At 44.9% G+C, this 21,314-nt stretch overlaps 1 protein-coding gene across 1 annotated transcript in view; it reads left to right on the top strand.

Moving 5' to 3' along the window:
- The window catches only part of LOC146789736 (elastase-1-like), a 169,988-nt gene that overhangs the window by 136,350 nt on the left and 12,324 nt on the right, over nucleotides 1-21,314 (top strand). Inside the window, exon 6 of the mRNA XM_085632062.1 lies at nucleotides 559-704. Coding sequence (XP_085488188.1) covers nucleotides 559-704 — 146 coding nt within the window. The remainder of the gene's footprint in view (nucleotides 1-558; nucleotides 705-21,314) is intronic.

Raw genomic sequence — 21,314 nt, 5'->3', positions numbered from 1 at the left:
AAAGTGTCTGATGTTGGTAATTGTAAATAGAGGTGGCCCTGGGAAAGCTGAATATAGTGTTGATGGTGAAGATACACACTTCTTGAAAGGTTATCTCTAAATATGGCAGTCAGACTTCCACAAGGACAGCAGAGTAAATCCCTCCACTGACCAGTCTGACCAGCCACCGGACGCTAAGTAAGCCCTTTAGTACTTGCTCCCCATATTGGAGAATTTCAGCTATGACCCAGACTAGGAGTTCTCTCTTTTCTGCCAAACTATAAATACAGTAAATATTTTTGAAAACCACTGTCTTAATTAGAATTATAAAATATATATCTCTCTCATCACAACTATTAACAAGACACAGGTTTCTGGTCCTGCAAAATTCTTAGAAACACTGCTCTTTCTAAATAATTCCTTTACAACATTTCCCTCTTACACATATTTGTGCTGGGCATATAGAAGCTTTTATCTATGAACATAAAGTCAGACCTTTTACCTGTCACATCATTGAAGTTGCTTGTTATTTGCTTGTGCCAGATGTGTCAAGCGCCACTGTTATTTTTTCTCTTTCAGCCTATGGCAACTATCCTGACAAGCTTCAAGAGGCTTTGCTTCCAGTGGTTGAACATTCCATCTGCTCTCAGCCCAACTGGTGGGGTCAGACTGTCCTGGATACCATGGTGTGTGCCGGTGGAGATGGTGTGAGGTCTGGATGCAGTGTAAGAGCTTCTGATGTTACAATTGGTGATAAAAAAAAGGTTTGTCTCTCACAAGCCCTCTGGATATGCTGAGCTTGCAGCTCCTGCGGGTAGGTTTGGCATGTGTGCCACTGTCACCCAGATGTCCAGAGGGAAAGCTGTACAGGGAACTTTTATGACAGACCAAAGCCTCTGAACGGATGGTAGGACTAGAGCACAACCCATCTGATTATCCCACACTCAGCCCTTCTGACCTTCAGTGTGTCTGGCCTTCTGTGAAATTTTTCATGTTTTTCCAGAGGCGGACTGGCCTACAAGAAAATCAAGAACATTTCCCATAGGCCTGTTTATCTGATAGGATGATAAATTTAGGAGTCAGTCACATGTAAGGAACAGGCCTGGGCGGTGAACTCCGCTCTGTTCGCAGAGTTTTCCGCACTCCCAGGGATGGACTGGGATCCAAAACCAGCCCAGGCAAACTGCTAGCTTGGCCCCCGGTAGAAGGGGGGGGGGGGGGGGGTTGTAGCCGAGCTGTTTGCTACGGCCGGTTTCGGACGATTTTGTTGCAGGGTGCCAAAATTGCCAGACCCCGGTAACAAAAACGGCCTCCGGGGGGGCCCAAAACTGGCCCCCAACCTGGAAGCCCACCGGGGAAACGCCCAGTGCCCGATACGCCCAGTCTGGCCCAAGGCACTCCGCGGAGCACGTGGCATTCCCAAAAAGTCTGCTTAAGTTTTTTCCTTGCTCACAAACATTAAGTTGGTGAGTGCGAGTGAGGAAAATCCAATGCTAGACCACTTCCCAGCAAGATTTCTCAACCAGGCGGCCGTGGATTGTCGCTACCACTCGCGATGAGAAACCTTCCATTCGTGTTGAGGAAGCTGCAGCTCGAGTAGAACTTCTAATCGAGTGGCAGAAAGAAGCAGCCCCTCTTGCGCTGTGCGTGGTGCCATTTGGGACAAACACCCAGCGCTAAAAATCAGCACAAACTGTCCAACATATCATACTCTGTGGCTTGCGGAACTCAGATTAGTGCTGCAGAGTTTTTTTGTCACTTTGCGGAGTTCCACGTACTTGCCACTAACCTACAAGCCAAATAAGAGGCACTGGCTTGCCAGGAAGTCCTGTCATAAAGTCCACCTGTCCACCTGAATGTTTTTAAGTATAGTGTAAGGTCACTCCTCTTAGGCCTGCATGGCTGAAAGACAGTTAGGCAATTCATTTGTCAAGTATTGCTGTAGTCCATAGAAACACAAGAACATGGTACTATTGCAAACTCACGGAATTGCCAAGTATCTCTGCTTTGACTGCCGGAGGGTGGTGAAGTCCATCAATTTTGGCTTATTCTTGGAACGTGCTGTGGGGTAGAATTCTTGCTTAGACAGCACTTGTTTCAGCACTTTTATTCTTTTAAGTACAGGATATAAGGCTTTTATTTATAATAAACTTTAAAATAATGCTCAGTAACTTTAAGAAGTTTTATAGCATTTACAAGACTTTAAAAGGTCTACCGAATGGCCCTAAAATGCTCCTGTGCTCTTCGGGGGGAGTATGTACAGTTAACATAGATACAATTAGCATTACTACAAGTGTATAGTTAAGAGCTGCATCTACTTTGGATTACAATTTCTTAAAAATGTGTATTGGTTTTTAATAGCGTGCAAACAGAGGGGAAACCTGTGAAAGTCCGCACTTGACATCAGAAAGCATATACGCCACTTAGGGATTTATTACGATGTCACAGTCGCGGTCTTGGGAGCGACCGACCTCCTGTCAGCAGTCCCAAAACCGCAACTACAATGCAACTGCATACTCCCATTTTTCAATGCGAGCTTGTGCTATGGCTGTAAACTGGCCGTAGCACAAGATCCCATAGAGAAATGGGAGATTGTGTTCATCCCTGCACCGCATGGCAGGACACCTCAAGGTGCCTGCCACACGGTGCAGGGACCAATAGGAGGCCAACCGGAGGCCACAAGGAGAAGGGGGCCCTGCTAGGGGCCCCCAAACTCGCTTTTCGTCAGGCTTTCCATGCCGGTACGTCCGGCATGGAAATCCTCTGGGAAAACAAGCATCGTAATTGGGTTTACGGGCTGGTCACCGACTGGCCGATTGGCTCCTTGAGCCTGTCAAAATCCAGCCAGAATGACCGGCCGGTTTCAACTCTGACCGCCTAGATTGTAATTAGGTGGCCGGAGGTGAAACAGATGATGATTGTCAGAAATCCTCGGACCTCAGGTCGGAGGCTTTCTGACACTCATCGTTATCGACCCAATTGTGTCATTGTACAGCGGTAGTGCTTCAGTTTCAAAAGTAGTGTGAACAATGACAGTAACTGCTGCCATTTGTACATCCTCCCTCCTTCCCCTTAGCCCCTCCCCCCACATTCCCTCCAATGAGTGTACCTGCAGAAGAATAAGAATGTGAACGACTACAATGAAAAACCTGAAGTGTCAGGTGTAGTGCAGAGCGGCAGAGAGAGTGACTGGCATAGGACTGCCAAGATGTGGCTGTTTGGACAGCCAAAAAGTAACGACTAGTCTAGGGAAGTTGAGGTACAGGGGCTTCTGACGGTGTATCATCATTTAGGGTCTGCATGAGTACATTCCAATAGTCATCAATGGGGCATTTCCGCAGTCTTGCACCTTCTCCCTGCAGAGCCCGCAGCTTTCAGCCTCAGCCCAGTACTCCAAGTCTCTGTGCCATGTATTTTCCACAGCAGGCAGGAAAGCAGGGAATTCCATCTCATGGCATTCGCCATCTTAACAAGGACTAGCGTCAGGTCAGTGAATTGTTTTGTTACTTTGGCATTTTTGGGTCTACAGTAGATACCTAGCATAGTGGCTCAATGTTATTGAGGCGCCGTCTAACAGTGACAGTGGCTATGCAGCCTGTGACCTCAGATCAGAAACAGTTAGATTTATAACAAGGCCATATCATGTGATGCAGGTCGGCTGGGTCCAATTGACATCAAGATCAGGCTGTGGATGTTCTAAAAAGGATTATGTTGCATAAGTTAGGCTCTATGTAATACTCAAAACTGTATTTAAAGGAAGCACTTCTGGACACGTTTTAAGGATATTTCAGGGCACTCTGCTATTTGGCATCAGTATATGCCCGCTGAAAGTATTCCTCCCATTGATCTCTAAGAGGTTCAAGTGACACTCCGGTGTGTTCAAAGGTAGCTTTATAAAGCCACGTGATAAAATTTGCGTCCATTCCCAATCGTATTTAATGTGTGTAGGACGGAGTGTGTACAGGGTTCCGTCCCATATGCATTCCACCCCCGGTATTGAGCGCATGTAAACTTTTATCATATAGGAGGAATTGACCACCTCTCAGTCCCCTTTTGTCAGACAAGATATGGAATTTCGCAATGGCCCTGTCAACACAACGGTTCTCCATGGTGTAGATTCCCGCTGCCTCCCAGTGAGTTACCCCCTGTCCCTCAGCAGTCCAGTACTGGTAGGTAGGCCCCTTTGTGGGAGTGAAAGGGCATACGGGAACGTCAAATGTGTGTACTGCAGACAATGCTGCAATGTTAGAACCCCTGCCTGGACCAATTCTGGGAGCTCCTATGGGGGTTTGAGCCCAGGAAATGAATGTCTTTGAGATTGCCATTGTGAATCTGCTCACCAGTCAACGAGGTCTCATTCAGGTAGTACCTCTCTATCCAGTAGGTCACCCACTAATGTTGGTCTGCAAGAAATAACCATGGGTGTCAGGTGCACCAGGCCTCCTCTGTTTGGTGGCAGTCTTAGTTTGGCTAGGGCTATGCTGCACCGACCACTACCTCAAATAAGGGAAACCATGATGGGGTCCATTTGCTAAAAATACAGCAATGGTATTAACATAGGGAGGTTTGCGAAATATCACAATATACAAAGGAGCATCATCATTTTCGCAACTGTGACTCGGCCAGGTTCTGTGAGTGGCAGCGATGTCCAGAATGCGATCTGAGCTTTCAAGGACCTCAGTGCCCAGCCTTTGTTCCCATCCAGCAAGTCATCCTGAGAGTGGTGAATACTAATGTGGTAATGGAAGATATTGGGGGCTTATGGTGGCGGATGCCCTTCCAGGACAATCTGTCATTCCAGACTCTTGGCATGAAGAGGAAAGACCTGTTACTTTGAGGGGTTATCTTGCAGACCAGGAAGTCTATGAAACTGGGCTACAGTATCAGTTTTGGTGCTCAGGTCAGCAGCCATATCGCTGGCATAAAGGAGCATGTCATCTGCATATAAAGATATAGATTGAACTGCCATAGCCCCAGAATCCCCCAATTGGGTCCCTGTACTCTGAATCATATTGCCAGGGGCATCATGGCCAGGACAAATAAAAGGGGGACAGCAAACACCCCTGCCTAGTGTCCTTGGCCACGATGTAGCTATCCTAGCTGTATCTGTCAGTTTTAGCCCTGGCTATAGGTGCAGTATAAAGAAGATCCAGTCAATCAATTGTTCCCCAATGCTGAAGGCACTGAGGACTTGCATGAGGTATGACCTATCCAGGCTGTTGAAAGCTTGTTTGAGATCAAGGACACTCCAGGCTGGAGTTGGACCAGTCAATGTGGGCCTTGGCAAAAAAATTGGAAAAAATTGACTAATGTTGAGAGATGTATTCCACCATGTAATAAATCTGTTTTGGTTTGCATGGACAAGCACCAGGAGCCAAGAAAGAATTCTATCCATTAATATTTTACTGACAAATTTGTAATCAGTGTTCAGTATGGACAGTGGCCTTTAGGAAGATTGATTCAACTTGTCTTATCCAGGCTTGGGAATGGAAGTGAACACTGCTTTATTAGCTGTGGGTGGGAGTTGGTCAAGTACCTGGGCCGTGCTATAGAACTTAATTAGCCTGGGCACTAAAAGAGTTTCATAAGATCCATAAAAGTCTGTAGGTGGGCCCTCAGTACCAGGTGTTTTATTTTGAGCTAGGGAACAAATGGCCTATCTGATTTCTTGTTCCGATATAAGGGTCCCCAGGCCCACTGCCGCCTCACATGGTACTAAGGTGATCGGAATATTGTCTAAGAGATTATAAGTGTCAGTGACTAATCAGGTAGTACAGAATATGTGTAGGCCTAGTAGTCCTGGAAGGCTTCACTAATGCTGCTCTGTGTATGAACCACAGTCTAAACTCAAGTTCTAATAGTCGTGATAGGGTGTTGTGGGGCAGGGCGATGATCTACGTGACCAACTTTATTCCCTTCACCATTAACTTTTTCTGCATGGGCCGTCCGGCCAAAGCATCGAAGATGCTTCAACAAGGCAGCTTGTGCCTATAATCCTTCAGTTATCTGGCTTAACCCCACTAGATTGCTAGCAGCAGCGCGTTCCAGGTCGTGAAAGTAGCTTTCCTCTTTTTGAGCTCATTAAGTATCATTCCACTAGCACCAATGGTAGCACTATTGCAGTATGCCCAGACTTCCACTTGAAGGCTTCCCAATCAGGAAGTGGGGATGATGCAGTCTAGGTTCTTCTTTAGAAGCCGGATCCTTCAGCCAAATAGTCTGGAATTTCCAGGTTGGGATCGGGGTAGAGATCCATCTCCGTTCCAAGCCCACCTCCAGCAGGTAATGATCTGAGAGGGTTTTCGCAAAATCAGTTGTGTGGTATACCTGTGTTTGCAGGGTCACAGAGCAGACTATTTAGTCCAACTTTGGCATGGAGATTGTGAGGCGGTAGTAGAATGAATATTACCCCACACCTAGGTTTTTCCCTCTCAGGAATCCACAATCTCCTATCCTGCGGTTAGGCAACGAGGGCTCTGGCATGACTCAGCAGGGCAGCTGGGGAGCAGCAGAGGTAAATGATCAAGATGTGTATCCAGAATCGCATTGAAATCCCTCAGAGGATCCAGAAGAGGGACACCCAGTCTGCAAGAACACAGGGCACGGCCTTCAGAAAGAGATGTTGGTGGACACTTAGTGAGTATACACTGCTGATTACGGAGGGATGGACATCTAGCCACTCCCAGAGCAGCACTTACCATCTGTTGAGGTCTATCCATATGTCTTCTCGTATGTAGGGTACAGCTGTTTTTAACCATGCAGCCGTGCCTCTGGCAAATGCAGATTATGCAGTGCTGTACATGTGCCCCCTCCATTTGTATTGAGGTTTGTTAATTTCTGACTGTCATATGCTCTCCTACAGGAATTTAATATGGGTTCTCCACCACCTGAGCTGGACCAATATTTTGTGCCGTTTCTGCAGTGAGTCCAGCCGTTTGAAGTTCCAGGTGGCAAAAAGGTAGTTATCTCTGGGTCATGACACTAAGTGTTGTGGCATTCAAGGTGAAAAAGATAAGCCTCAGAGGGATGGGCATGTTGTAGGATAGTGCACCATGTGAAAGGATGGAACTGCAAGTCGGTCTGGGATAGTGGATTCCTAAGTGTTCACACAAAAACCCCACGAAAAAACTCCCAGTCAGTTACCAACAGGAGTACTGACCAACCGCTGTAAAGCCGCTGAACTTGTAAACCAAGAACTCAGGGTATGGAAACTTTGCTGAGGCAGTTGCTCAGGGAAGGGTGCTTGGCCATGCTTGGACAGTGCCTGAATGTTGTTCCGGGATGCACCCCAAAGCATGTTCCAAGGATCAGTGTGAAATTGTGTGGAGAGGAGCTAAGGTCAGCGCATTGCTATGCCCCCTGCAGTACGCTCACCAGGGCCAAAACCAGGCAGCCCCCCAAGGATGTTGTAGGATAGGACAACCAGGTATTGTCAGTTACGAGGGGTATACTAACCAGTTGCTGTTGCACTTACCTTGCCAAGTACTAGGTTCATTGTGCTGCACTAAATACATTTGTCGGCCATCTGTCTGCGGCATCACCACAGGGAACCCCATAGACTAGTCACCGAGGCTGGATCCCCCTCATCCCCAGTCCAAGAGGGAAGGTGGGTGGTGCTGGATTATGAATTGCGCTGCTTTTCCAAGGCATCAGATCTGCCATCCTTAATCATATCAGTGGAAGCGATCACCCGAGTGGCCGCTCAGTGGGATCTCTAGGGGCGTCCTGTCCAGTCCGTCAGTGATGCTCTGTGGAGATTCAGCTGTGGCACAGCGACTGGTCAAGCTCTGACAGTTTTCCATCCAATCCCAGGCATCCTCTGAGCTGGTGAAGAATTGGGTGCAACCAGAGACCATGATTTACAGTTTGGCTGAGAAGACAAGAGCATATTTGAAGCCAGGTCCCTGAGGTGCCTCGTTACTCCCAAAAAAGAGGCCCTTTGATGTTGATTGGGGAAGATCATGATTTTAGATTGTCGAAATGATAGAGAGGTTCAGCACAAGCCCTCTGGAGTATAAGGTCATGGTCATGATATTTGAGGGGTCTAGTGACTATGGGTTGGTGGGGAGGTTCCAGGCAGAGGCTGCATAGTGGGCACTTGATGCACCCTCTCAACTGCAAACATCAGAGATAGGTGCTGGGGGAACACCTCAAGTTAAAGCCATTTTTCAATGCAAAGTATACTATCTGAGCCTTCTGAGTCTTCCAGGAGGCCCAATATTCTCAAGTTGTTTGCCTGGTTCACCCTTTTACATCTTCAGCCCACTTCTCAAGGAATGCTACTCTCTCAGTGATATCCCACAAGGCATTAGTAGTGGCCGAGGTTTGTGGCAAGAGCTCCTTGATTGTCTTTTGTGCCTTGCACTCTGTTGCGTAGTTTTCATTGGTCCTCATGCAGTATGTTCAAGTCCAGAGCCATTGTGTCATTTTGAATTTCCAGGGCAGTGCTGGTTTTTCCTATTGCAAGAAGAATTCAATCAGGTTTATCGGTTTCCACCTCTCGGTTTGTGGGTGGTGTCCCAGGAAAGAGAAGTGTTGGGGTAGAGTTGTCAATGTCCTGTGAGCTCAGCATGTCTCTACTCTGGTGGGAGACACCTTTGGTGGGTTTATGCCTGCCCATGTGGGTGATGGGAGGCAGAAACGTAAGGCACTGGACAGGGGAATCCCACAACGTGGGACCACGCAATGTCCGGTCAGCTGGCCTGGCACTCACAGGAGGGATCATTGCGTCTCTCCGAAGTCAACATGAGCAGCTGTCTCTGGTCTCTGTAGCTCACAGATGTTCAAGCACAGGTGCACATCCTGTGCAGATGGGCAATCAAACAGGAGGGGTGAGGAAGTGCTATCAGTGTTACCCACCACGGCACCAAATTATTCAACCGTGGGAAGAGTGAACAGCAATGTCCATCAGGGTTCAGGAGAGTCCAGCAACTGCCATGTGGGTCTAAGTCAGCTCAATGTCTATCCCTCCAGGCCTCTCTGTAAAAGCACCCAGCTGGCTCCAAAGCCAACAAGCTGTGGGTCCCAAGTGGACGGCAGCAGCCCTGCTCCAGTTGTTGTATTCCATAGGGCAGCCAATACCTTCCAATCCAGTTTAAGAAGTAGGGGCGTCGAGCACAGACCCCCTGGGTCGTTAGTGTAATGTGAACAAGCAACAGGATCTGTGGGGTTCCTCTCTCAGTTGCAGGTAAGAATCCACAAAGCTCAGCACACCACTCTCGAGAGGCCTCTGGCCTCCCACACAATGCTGGTGGGGGAGACACAGACAGTACCTCTCAGAGTAGCCAAGGGCATTAATGGCCGGGGGGCCTCCACAATCACAATGAGTGCGAGGGGGACCTTTCCATACTCTTCTTTTTATTAGAGCAGAGCAAGAGCTTCATTACAAATATAGAGGAGAGCATATACATGTCATATTATTATTCGTCCTACGTACAACGTGTCGGAAAAAGAATACATCATTCCATCAAGCAGAGGTAGAAGAAAACCATTAAAGTGCATAAATACATAGCAATGTACTGATTGGTAAATATTCTTACATAAAACCTCCAAAATCTTGAATTGATCATCACAAATAGCACCATAGTTATATAAAAACCTAAAGCTAGTTGAAATAAAGTGCAGAAGTGCAATTACGAGGAACAGTACTCATCTCATTACAGTAAAATTGATTAATCTATAAAAAGGAGGAGAAACTTGTCCATATTGCCTCAAATCTTTGAGTGGCACTAATCCTCTTTGCATAAGCCTCCTCAAATTTGTATGCCCTACACATTTTACTAATCCAGTGACCAATCGTTGGTTGTATATGTGTTCTCCAGTTCTGTAAAATAAGTGATCTTGCCACTGTTATAGATATGAGTATAAAATACTATTGATATTTTCTTAGGCATTTTGCCTCCCCAGAAGAACCAAATAAAACCAACGTACAAGATGGAACAATTGTGATGGACATTGATCGAGTAATACTTATAAAAACCTCTGTCCAGAATTGCTGTAAATAACTACACAAAACAAATATATGTACCCAGCTACTTGCATCCTGATTTTTACATCTAAAACATATTGTTGGATACATCTTATGTAATCCCAATGGTGTATAATACACCAGCCATCTAGACAAAAAAATCATTCTCTTGAAATTGGCGCTCTGCAGCACTTTGTGACTCATCTCACTAAGCTGAGATTACTCTTTTATATTGAATTTACAGCCTGTCTCGGAATGAATTTTCTGAAGTCTGCCCATAATACATTTTTCCCCTTTTGTGCTCAGGTGCAGCAGGTGGTACCATATGCCTACACTCACCACCTTAATTGCCATCTGTCTGGCAATCTGATGTGCTGATTCACTCAGGATACCATAATTAATTTTTAGGAAATTTGCTACCTGGTGGAAATATAAACACAAGCCATTCTTTGGTTACCAAATTGCATCTGTATTGTTTCCCATGTAATTAATCTAACCAGAGTATAAAAATTCCCAAGTCCATCAAAACCCTATTATTGCCAAAATTGTGAAAGCCCTTTAGACAGCATTAAGCCTCCTGCTGCACAGTCTTGAATAGGGGAAAAGGCATTCTAAGCAGATTTTAAAAACTTCTGAATTCTCCCTAATAAGGCCAATAAAACCTTATATCTGGTTTTCTTGGGGGGCTTTGCCACTCGTACAAATATTGTTAGTTTAATTGCACTCTCCCTTATAATATGATTCAAAAGACAATTATCATAAACTGAATTTGGTTCACCTACTTTTGTTAACAAATTAAACCAGGGAGGCCTGATAATATTTCGCAAAATGTGGTAATGCTAATCCCCTTGAGCTAAATCGAATTGCACTGTAGCTAATTTTATACTGGGTTGTTTATTATGCCAAACAAAATTCCGAATCATTTCATCCAGCTCTTTAAAATAAGAGCTAGGAATTTTCAAGGGGAGATGTAGGAGTAGGATCTGCACTTATGTTGCTCCCACTTTTTTTTCTGATGGTAACACTGGTTTCTGGCTATAGTCTGGCTGGGTCCCTGCTAAGCAGGGCCCCAGTGTCTCTGTTCTCTCTAAACAACTTTGAGTGCATACTAGATGCAATAGTGATTGGATACTGTGGTACCTTATGAGCCCCTAGTGTATGGTACCCTAGGTACCAAGGGCATAGGTACTTCACAGGCCTACCAGGGGCTGAAGCATGTATTATGCCACCCCTAGGAAGCAGACTCAATCTGACACCACAGGCCTGTTACTGCAGCCTGGTTGAGGTAGTGTTAGCACTCCTCACTGAGGTATAGGTTCCTATATCTCACCATACACACACATATAAACCTATCAGCCACCCCTATGGCAGGCCCTATCAATCCTGAGGGCAGGGTGCTTGGTATATAATGTGAGGGGGTGCCTCTGCCTGAGCAGGGCCCCTCTGCAGCTGGCAGAGTCTACTCTCCGTGGCTGTTTGTGGATGCGGTTAAACCATATACTCTTAAGTGCATTATAAATGCTAACTTTGGAATGACCATTATAAAGAACGGGGTAACCCAAAGTAATCAAGGACCTGGGTATTATATGGTACAAAAAACAATGGTCCTGGACCTATATTTCAATTGAATAGATCAAAGATTCTCATTTAACATATTATTGAGTAAAGCAATAAACATAGAAAATCAATATCAAAAATGTCAACATAAAAAGTGCAACAAAAAGACCATGACCTGGATCACCATATATTTATTTAAAAAGATTAGGTGAAAACCAGACAGTATATAATACAAAGTAGCAATTTGAAAAAGGTTGCTCCAGAGGGAGACGTGCAGTGAAACAGAGTGCTCAAGAGTGACGTGGTAAAGAGAGATATTTCAGCAAGAATATATGAAAAGTTTCAATATGTCAAAACAAAAAACAGCGGAACCGGTTGTAAGTCACCGTCCTTGGGTAACCTGGCCCAATTATATTCACCCAAAAAAAACGAGGGGGAAGTAGAGGTTACAGGTTAGGTTTACCCTCCACGAATACAATCTCCAAAAAAAAACTACCTGAACAAGTCAAGTAGACAAAAACCTAACCAGAAAAAACAGGTGTTCCCGAAGTCAATTTGATCCTGAAGAGCACCGATTGGAAAGAAAGGGAAGAATTTTCTCTTTCTTTAGTCCCCTCACTCACCAGGGTTTCCCCACGGTGACATGCTTCATCATAGGGGTCCTCCCAGTCCTCTACGGACTGGGGCGTGTTACGACTTGCGATGTTACATAGGAGCACTAAAAATTTGTGGACTATGTGTAGTGTAAGTGAAAGAGTGGTGGAGTGGGATAATTAAAATAATCAGCTAGTGGGCCAAGAATAAACTTTATTAGTGCTCTAAGCTGAAAAAGATTAAAAACGGGGTAATATGCCGAGGAAACCTAACTATAATGGAAAGGTGTGCCTAGCATATGATCTGGTCAACTAGTTTCGAGCTTCCCCAGCTCTTCGTCAGGACTACACTGGGACCAGCCCAGTGTCGAGAAACTTGCCACTCCTAGTTAACCTGAATCAGGTGCAATAAGTGTAATGCCGTAATTGTAAGGCATGCGTTTTAAAATACATACGTAATGTACGTCAGCAAATAGTCTGTAGGATATAAAACGAAAGTTAATGAGGAAAAATATCTGATAATAAGTACTGTAATCAATGTTAATCGTGAGCACACTACACCCAAGTGTCCGCACACTTTTCTTTCTGATGTGCCGCTATGTGAAGAAGAGATATAATTATTCACTCCATGCCGGCGAAGTGCTGAAAAAAGTGTAATGAAATTCATAACACTGACAAGTCTGACTTGACATACACACAAACATACAACAAAGAAAACACATAACATACTTAGTAACAAGCAACACTGTGGTTCATGGTCAACGGAGGGGATGTGGCGATCTCGTACATCTAGGAGAGGGTAGTAATTGAGATCATTAGGGTAATGGCGTGCTCCGTAATGAAGGTTCGCCCTACGGGGTGAAAAAGAGATGAAAAAAGTGTCACCTCGTAACGTACAGGTATGGAGATCTAACTCCTCTGGAAGCACTTACTTGTACGTCGAACCCCACATTCGGTAATACCTATTTGGAGCCAAACCTCACGGACCGCAATCTGGCGTGTCCCCGCTGCCGAGCTGTTTTATCAACAAGCGCGCCTGCAAAGGAAAGCAAGAGAAAGCGAGAAAGGCTCCGGTGCCGGTACGCGAGTGGAGCCGCCATCTTGGATAGGGAGACGGAGTAATTGAAGTAAAAAACATTATTAAATGTATTAAAACTATATGACGATCATTCAGTGGAGACCAGTGTTGGTAATAGCACCAGCTCTAGTCACCAAAAGGCCCCAAGCAGGAAAAATATTTGTTAACAGGGCGTTCTCTTTACAATGTTTTGTATGTAAAAAAAGTTTTACAAAACTTTATTCAAAATGCCGACAGTTACACGTCGGTGATTAGTTAAACAGGCTAGAATTAGTAGTGCGGTTTATTCCCAATTACTAGGCGAATCTGTAGTTGGTGAAAGAGAATTGATAACAGAAAATTGATAGACATGGTTTCACAGGGCCCAACAGGGTAGATGTGTATGGTATGTTAGGCGAATTCACCAGAGGGGAGGGATAGTCAAGCAAACTGGCTCCAGGGTATATCATCATTTAGACCCTTGTTGTCTGAGCGTAGTTTAAACACCCAGCGTTGTTCTTTTTCGTGTAGTTGTTTTTCCATGTTGGGGTGATTGTTGACGTGCTCCAAAATGACCCAATTGAAGTAATTTGGTGTGTGTCGTTTTTCCAGAAAATGAGTTGTCATCTTGGTGTTATCGCGTTTGCACCTGAAATTGCTCCGGTGTTCAATCATTCGGGTGTTTACTTTCCTCGTGGTCATCCCTACGTAGTGAAAATTGCAAACGCAGGTGATCAAGTAAACTACCCCTGTAGTGTTGCAGTTAGTGAAAGACCGAAGGTTCCATGTCATTCCATTATTGCATGTCACTGTCTTGGTCACTTTGGTGAGGTGACAAACACTACAATTACCACACGGGAAATGGCCCTCAGGTAAAGGATGGAGCAGACGTTGGGGGCCTATAGTTTTCGTCGAGGTGGGACGTGTATGGACAAGATAGTCCCTCAGAGTTTTGGCTTTACGATGACTGAACATAGGTTTCTGTAGGTCTAAACCTCCACTATTCAGGATACGCCAGTGTTTCTTGATTATGTTACTAACCAAATTGGATGCAATATTGTATGTGGTAATGCAAATTTGCTTTCGTGGCTCATTTTGTGTGGTCACAGTTTTTGTTTCCAACAGAGCCTCCCTGTTGTTGTTAAGGGCTCTTTTTCTGGCTCTGGACACAAGATGTTGTGGGTATTGACGTTGTATCAGTTTTTCTGATAGTTCTTTTGCTTGGATGTTATAATCTTGCCTCGTCGTACAGTTTCGTCTGAGGCGCAAAAATTGGCCAAACGGAAGGTTGTCTTTTAGGCTTCGTGGGTGGAAACTGTCATATACAAGTAGGCAATTCCTTGCTGTGGGTTTAAAATGTGTGGTACTGATGAGATATCCGTCATGTGCTGATATGTTAAGGTCTAAGAAGACCATCTTAGATCTGCTCATTGTAAAAGTGAATTTCAGGAAGGGGTCTTGTTGGTTAAGCCAGATTAGGAAATTTTCAGCTTCTTGTTCATTCCCTTCCCAGATCAGCAACACATCGTCTATGTACCTCTTCCATAGTTTAATGTGTTTAATGTGTGGGTTGTGTTCGTGGAGGATGTTCTGCTTCTCCAAATGGTGTACATATAACCCTGCCACACTCGGCGCAAATGTGCTTCCCATGCTAGTACCGTGGGTTTGTTTGTACAGGGAATCATCAAACTGGAAGAAATTCTCAGTCAATGCCAGGCGACAACACTCCAGGACCACATGTCTAGGTGTATGGTAACCCCAATCGTTTAGATAGAGTACCTCCTCCAGGATATCTAAGGTATCCTTGTGTGGGAGACTGGTGTAAAGGCTCTCTACATCTAAACTAATCAGTATGTTAGTTATGGGGTTGAATTCAAGGTCCTGGATTAAACAAAGGACTGCTTTGGTGTCTTGTAGGTAGGTTTCGGTAGCCTGAACCAGGGGTCTCAAGAAAGCGTCTGCGAACTTAGACAAGGGTTCCAAGATGGAACCGATCCCTGATACTATGGGTCTTCCTGGGGGTGCCTCCATGGATTTATGTATTTTGGGGATCGTGTAAAAATAGGGGATTATAGGTTTCTTATTTTCTAAGAAATCCGCTTCTTTTTTACTGATCCAGTCATTGGTCAGGGATTCTTCCACTAGGCTCGCGATCTCTATCCGCAGGCGTTCGGTGGGATCCCGTTGTATTGCCAGATAGTTCCGTTCGTCGCCCAGCAGGCGTAGGCATTCTCTTTGATAGTCAGTCGTATTTTGTAGGACGATAGCTCCCCCTTTGTCGGCTGGCTTTATAGTTAGGTCTTTGTTGTTGGATAGTTGGTGAATCGCCTCCAACTCGATTTTGCTTGTGTTGTGAAAGACTTTTATGGTTCTTGGGTCTATCTCTGTCACCTCTTTCATAACCGCTTTCTCAAAAGCTAATAGTTCAATAGGAAGGTTATGTGGTGGGGGGGTGAAATTAGATTTTTTGTGTAGTCCCGTATCAGTGGTGATGTTATCACTAGGTTCTTTGTCTTTGAAGAAAACTTCAAGTTTAATCTTGCGAATAAACTCTTTTAATTCGCATATCAGCTTGAATTTGTCCAATGATGCTGTGGGGACAAATCCTAATCCTTTCTCCAAAACAATTTTTTGTATGGGTGTGATGGTTATACTGGATAGGTTTACTGCTAGACTTGGTTGTGACTCGTTGAGGGCATGTTCGGTGGTCCCATGCTCCGTGTATGGGTCCTCGTCATCTCTAGTGGCTGGGCCCACTGTACTTGTTGGCCTTGTCTGGTTTTTCCTCTTCTTGGAGTCTTTCTTCTCCCTAAAAAAGACTGATTTTGTTCCTGATGTTGTGGTCCATCCCAGTACGGGTATGGTTGAGGTTGGAAAGATTGATGGAAAGGAGGTGGTCCATAGAAAAACTGTGGAGGTGGGGCATATGGTGGCATGTTCTGATAAGGAGGCCAACCGAAACTAGGACCACCTCTGTTTCTCTGACGTCCTCCTCTTGATCATCTGTTTCGGTTATTTGGGTTGTAGTTCCTGCCAGTGTCTGAGAAATCTGACCCTGTGTCGGATCCATCGCTGTCAGTGTTGTAACCTGGGTTGCGATTAGTGGGAACGTAATCATCTCTCGAATATGGATATACTTTCTCCAGAGAGAAATTTTGCTGGTCTTTGCGCAGTTTTACATATTTGGTGTCCTTCAGACTTATTTCAAACTCGGTCATGGTTTTATTTAGTTCTTCAAGTCTTTTCTTCAATTCAGCTGTACTCTGATATGTTTTGAGGCGTATCTCCAGGTCATGAATGTTGATTTTCATTTCTTCAGAGAGGCGTGCTGCAGTTTTTATAATTAGCACAAGCCAATCTCTGGTGCAATGCCAGGATATTAGCGACCAATCTTTTTTGAATAGTTTATCATTTTGAAAAATGAACGGTTCATTTCTGACTATGAGGCCACGTGGGGCCATGTTGGCTCTAACATATTCAGTCATCATGATCCCATGTATTAGGGTTTTAATTTGTTCGCGTTTTAGTTCTGTCAACTCATCCCAACACTGGCTAGCTTCATTGGAGTCCCTGGTACTGGTCCCAGCCAGGGGAAGCATGGATGCTATGATTCTGTCTACCTCTTCTTGAGAGTAGGTGAGGCCTGTTATCTCGGTCATAGTGATATTTTACTAGAGGTGTGGATTGTGTGAAAGAAAGTCAGACAGTAAGTAAAAAAAGGGGAATAGGGTTTCCCACAGCTGCACGCTGTAAATGTTATTATCAGATATTTTTCCTCATTAACTTTCGTTTTATATCCTACAGACTATTTGCTGACGTACATTACGTATGTATTTTAAAACGCATGCCTTACAATTACGGCATTACACTTATTGCACCTGATTCAGGTTAACTAGGAGTGGCAAGTTTCTCGACACTGGGCTGGTCCCAGTGTAGTCCTGACGAAGAGCTGGGGAAGCTCGAAACTAGTTGACCAGATCATATGCTAGGCACACCTTTCCATTATAGTTAGGTTTCCTCGGCATATTACCCCGTTTTTAATCTTTTTCAGCTTAGAGCACTAATAAAGTTTATTCTTGGCCCACTAGCTGATTATTTTAATAATCCCACTCCACCACTCTTTGACTTACACTACACATAGTCCACAAATTTTTAGTGCTCCTACGTAACATCGCAAGTCGTAGCACGCCCCAGTCCGTAGAGGACTGGGAGGACCCCTATGATGAAGCATTTCACCGTGGGGAAACCCTGGTGAGTGAGGGGACTAAAGAAAGAGAAAATTCTTCCCTTTCTTTCCAATCGGTGCTCTTCAGGATCAAATTGACTTCTGGAACACCTGTTTTTTCTGGTTAGGTTTTTGTCTACTTGACTTGTTCAGGTAGTTGTTTTTTGCCAATTATATTCACACAATATTATTATATCAGTTCGGACTAGAAATCAATTCTAGGGAAGCACGTGAAAAAGGCCAGAGGGTCCAGGTTAGGTTAATTGGGCGTCGACGTTTCGATCTGACTTATGGCCGACAGGGTAATTAGTTCCTCGGCCGGGCGGATCTTCATCAGGACTACACTGGGCAACCCATCAAGCACAGGTGAGAACATGAGTCCATGGTTTCCAATATGGGGGTATTCGTCTCCAACCGTAATCTTCACACTTGGTTTCAATAAATGCACCCCGGTGAACCAAAGGAGATGATTGCGATTGCGATTCACGCGCTTGTTTAAACCCCCGGAGTAATTCGATTACACGACCTTCTATAGTGACTGGGAATCGCAATCAAATTGCTACTTTGTATTATATACTGTCTGGTTTTCACCTAATCTTTTTAAATAAATATATGGTGATCCAGGTCATGGTCTTTTTGTTGCACTTTTTATGTTGACATTTTTGATATTGATTTTCTATGTTTATTGCTTTACTCAATAATATGTTAAATGAGAATCTTTGATCTATTCAATTGAAATATAGGTCCAGGACCATTGTTTTTTTGTACCAACTTTGGAATGACTGCATCAAAGCATGTCGTGTTTGGTGTCAAAGAACTTGGAATCATACCCCCACATCAGTCCATGATGTGGGAGTATGATTCCACCCTTCTAGAGGGGACGACATGTACCTACTGTGGTAACACGGTAGAAATCTGAAAGAGCCCTGGCATCACAAAATGGATGCCACCAGCACAGACACTGGGCTGCCCTCCTGCTGCTGACTGAAACTCGCAGTGGAGGAGGCCCAACAATAGGCATCCTGTCACAGGGAGGTGTCACCACCTTCCAGATAGGATTTAGTGTATTGGGGCTGGGTGGGTGCACTGCTAGAGTGCTTTGAAGTCCTGCACTGGGGGAGCAGTAGGCTCCTCTGTGCATATGCCAGCTCAAACCGGTTCAGGGGCTACCTGTCCCTGCTCGGGTGTGAAACTGGACAAAGGGAAGTGGGTGTAACCACCCCCTACCCTGACCCTCCCAGAGGAGTGGTCATAAAGCTAGTCCCTCCCTTTCTTTTAGTATAAGATAGGAAACCTTTGCCATTGCAAACTAGATATCCCTGGATGATGCTTTACAAGAAGAATCCTGGCCCATCGATGTTCCACTACCTTTGGAAGACGGAAGAATCTCCCTTGGAGTCAAGGAGTGACTCCCTGCTTGGCAGGCACCATAAACTCTAATCAACGGTCGCAAACGTTCCCGCTCCTGCCGGAGTCTGAAGTCCCTGCAGCCCCAGAAGTGGATTTCCTGACTTCTCGACGGCCATTGTGAGTCCCCAGCAAAGCTGAGGCAAGTGGACCCCACGAGTGATGAGGAACTGCAATACCTGGGAACCGTGCACTATTGTCAAGTGAAACCCCTCCACGACATTCTACGAACTTGTGCTTTGGACCATTTGTGTCCCAAGCCTCCAGCACATTGTGCCCGAAGATCAGAGGCCTACCCCATCCCGAGTGACTGTGGGCTCCTGTAAAGCATTTCCTCATGAGGTGTCTTCGCGATCCCTTGCCCGTTGGCTTGTGGGTCCCCCAAGGACTTTCTGAACAAACCAAAGGACTCCCCTGGTTGCTCCAGGCTTGCCCTCACTTACCCTCGCTGGGTGAGTCCCTCAGACCTTGCTTGTCTGCAACGCTGACCTTCTTTGATTTCCACAAGACTTGCTGTTGCCAAGGCTTGTTGGCTCCAATCCGGTTGCCGACACCTCAGTAAGCTGCAGAAGTTGTGAAACACTCCGAATCCAGCTGCTGGTCATCATCGATCCTTCCTGGACCTCGTGAGCGAAGAGTCAAAACACCCTTGATCACCTGAAATCACCCGACTTCCGTGGGCAACCAGCTTCCTGGCCCCCGGTCACTGGCAAGTGACTGTGAACACTGTCCCTTCAATTTTCAGGTCATCTGCATCTCGAATCCACCCTTGGATTCCACCGGACACTTCTCCAGTCTTCGCAAGCAGCAAATCTTCTTTGGTCTCCATAGAAAACAGCGACGGGACCCGACACCAAAAGATACCTATGCACCCGGCTTCCCTGGGTGAGGTCACTCGTGCACTCCGGTGCCCTAGTGTGTGTTGGCCTTCGAAATACTTGCCTTGTAAGTGGCTTGCTTGTAGACTTCCTCGAAGTACCCTAAAACTTTAAAAATCAAACTGCGACTTGATCCATTGTAATCAATAGGGAACCCGCGGCTGTGTTCACACACTGCATGCGTCTCCCGTGGGTCTGTTGCTTACCTGCTTTCGCTCCAGTAGTGAAGCCCCAGCGATTCTACAGGCCCTAGGCCTTGTCATTCTGCAAGTCGACTTGCCTAAACCTCTTTTTTAGTATATGGTCTGGTACGCCCCGAGGGCCCCAGCAATATTTGTGCTTAACTTATCATGAAACGTTGATATTTGAATGTGTTCCTGGCTTCTAATCTCATAAAGAGATTAGTAGAGTGTGTCTAGAAATAAACACATATATATTTGATATATATACCTGTGTGGTGTCCTTTCATTTGGTTATTCAAGAGATTATAAGGTCAAACAAGCTGCTTTACATTCCTCTGAGACTTAGCCTGAAGGCTGCTCTCCATAGCTACCACTAGGACAGCCTTCTTTAAAAGGTTGTCTTAAACCTATCTACCATAAGAGTCGAATTGGGCTGGTGCAAGGTGGCCACCATTACTAGTGACCAGCATATGCCAGGCCAACTTCTCACAGGAGATTATTAAAAAGAAGTAAAAACAGTGGACGTACTGACATTTTGACCATGGAAACCCGTCCAATTAATGATACATTCAATAGGGTCTATTTATTTAGTAGTCTTTTTACTTTCTCCAGAATAGTTCCATAGTTTAATGAGGACAGATCTGCATAGTGCTTCGTTAGTAGAGTACCAAGGTATCTAATTGGACAGGATGATATCCACTGTAAACATGTCGGGGTCTCTGAAATACTTAGATTAAATGTAAGAATTTCTGTTTTGGCTTGGTTCACTCAATATCCCCCAATGTTTGTAAATTTCTGAAGTTTTTAGTCTAGCGTTAACAACAGCGGCCTGCAACTCCTCAACTTTTTGGTTACGCTGTTTTCTTATACTTGCTCTGTAGGAAATAACTTGTCCCTGAAGGCAGCTTTAAATGAAACCCAGACCATGAAGATTGAAGCAGTGTCTAAATGAAGTTGAAAAGATTCCTTAATAAAAACGTTGGTCTCCCTTAGCCAAGTGACATCCTCCAATAACGATTTATCAAGCTGCTATCTTGATTTCTTTTGAGGAGCAATCCCATGAAGTAATGTAAATGAAACTACTGAATGTTCTGAAAAAGAATTAGCCAATATCTCTGTCTTACCATTAGCCAACAATGTACCAGAAAAAAATCCAATTGTGATGCTGTCCTGTATCTAGAAGAATAGCAAGTAAACTGAGAGAAGCCTCTCTGGTAATGCAAAATCTGATTTTATAGCACTTATTAGCTTTGCTGATTTAGGTTTCAATTGACGTTTTGTTTTGTCGGAAGTTTCAAGGGTCAGATTTTGAATTAAATTAAAATCAGCCCGATACTTAAGACACCTTCCGTTTTCATTGTTATATCATAAATTTGTTTCAGTGCTGCGATATCATCATCAATGGGGCCTTAGTAATTCACCAAATTTAGCCCTGTTTCTTCAATTTTAACCTTAATCCGTACCCATCT

Source organism: Triturus cristatus, chromosome 10, assembly GCF_964204655.1.
Source record: "Triturus cristatus chromosome 10, aTriCri1.1, whole genome shotgun sequence".
NCBI classification, from domain to species: Eukaryota; Metazoa; Chordata; class Amphibia; order Caudata; family Salamandridae; genus Triturus; species Triturus cristatus.
The sequence above is the reverse complement of the archived record's forward strand: the minus strand, read 5'-3'. Positions and strand labels throughout refer to the sequence as shown.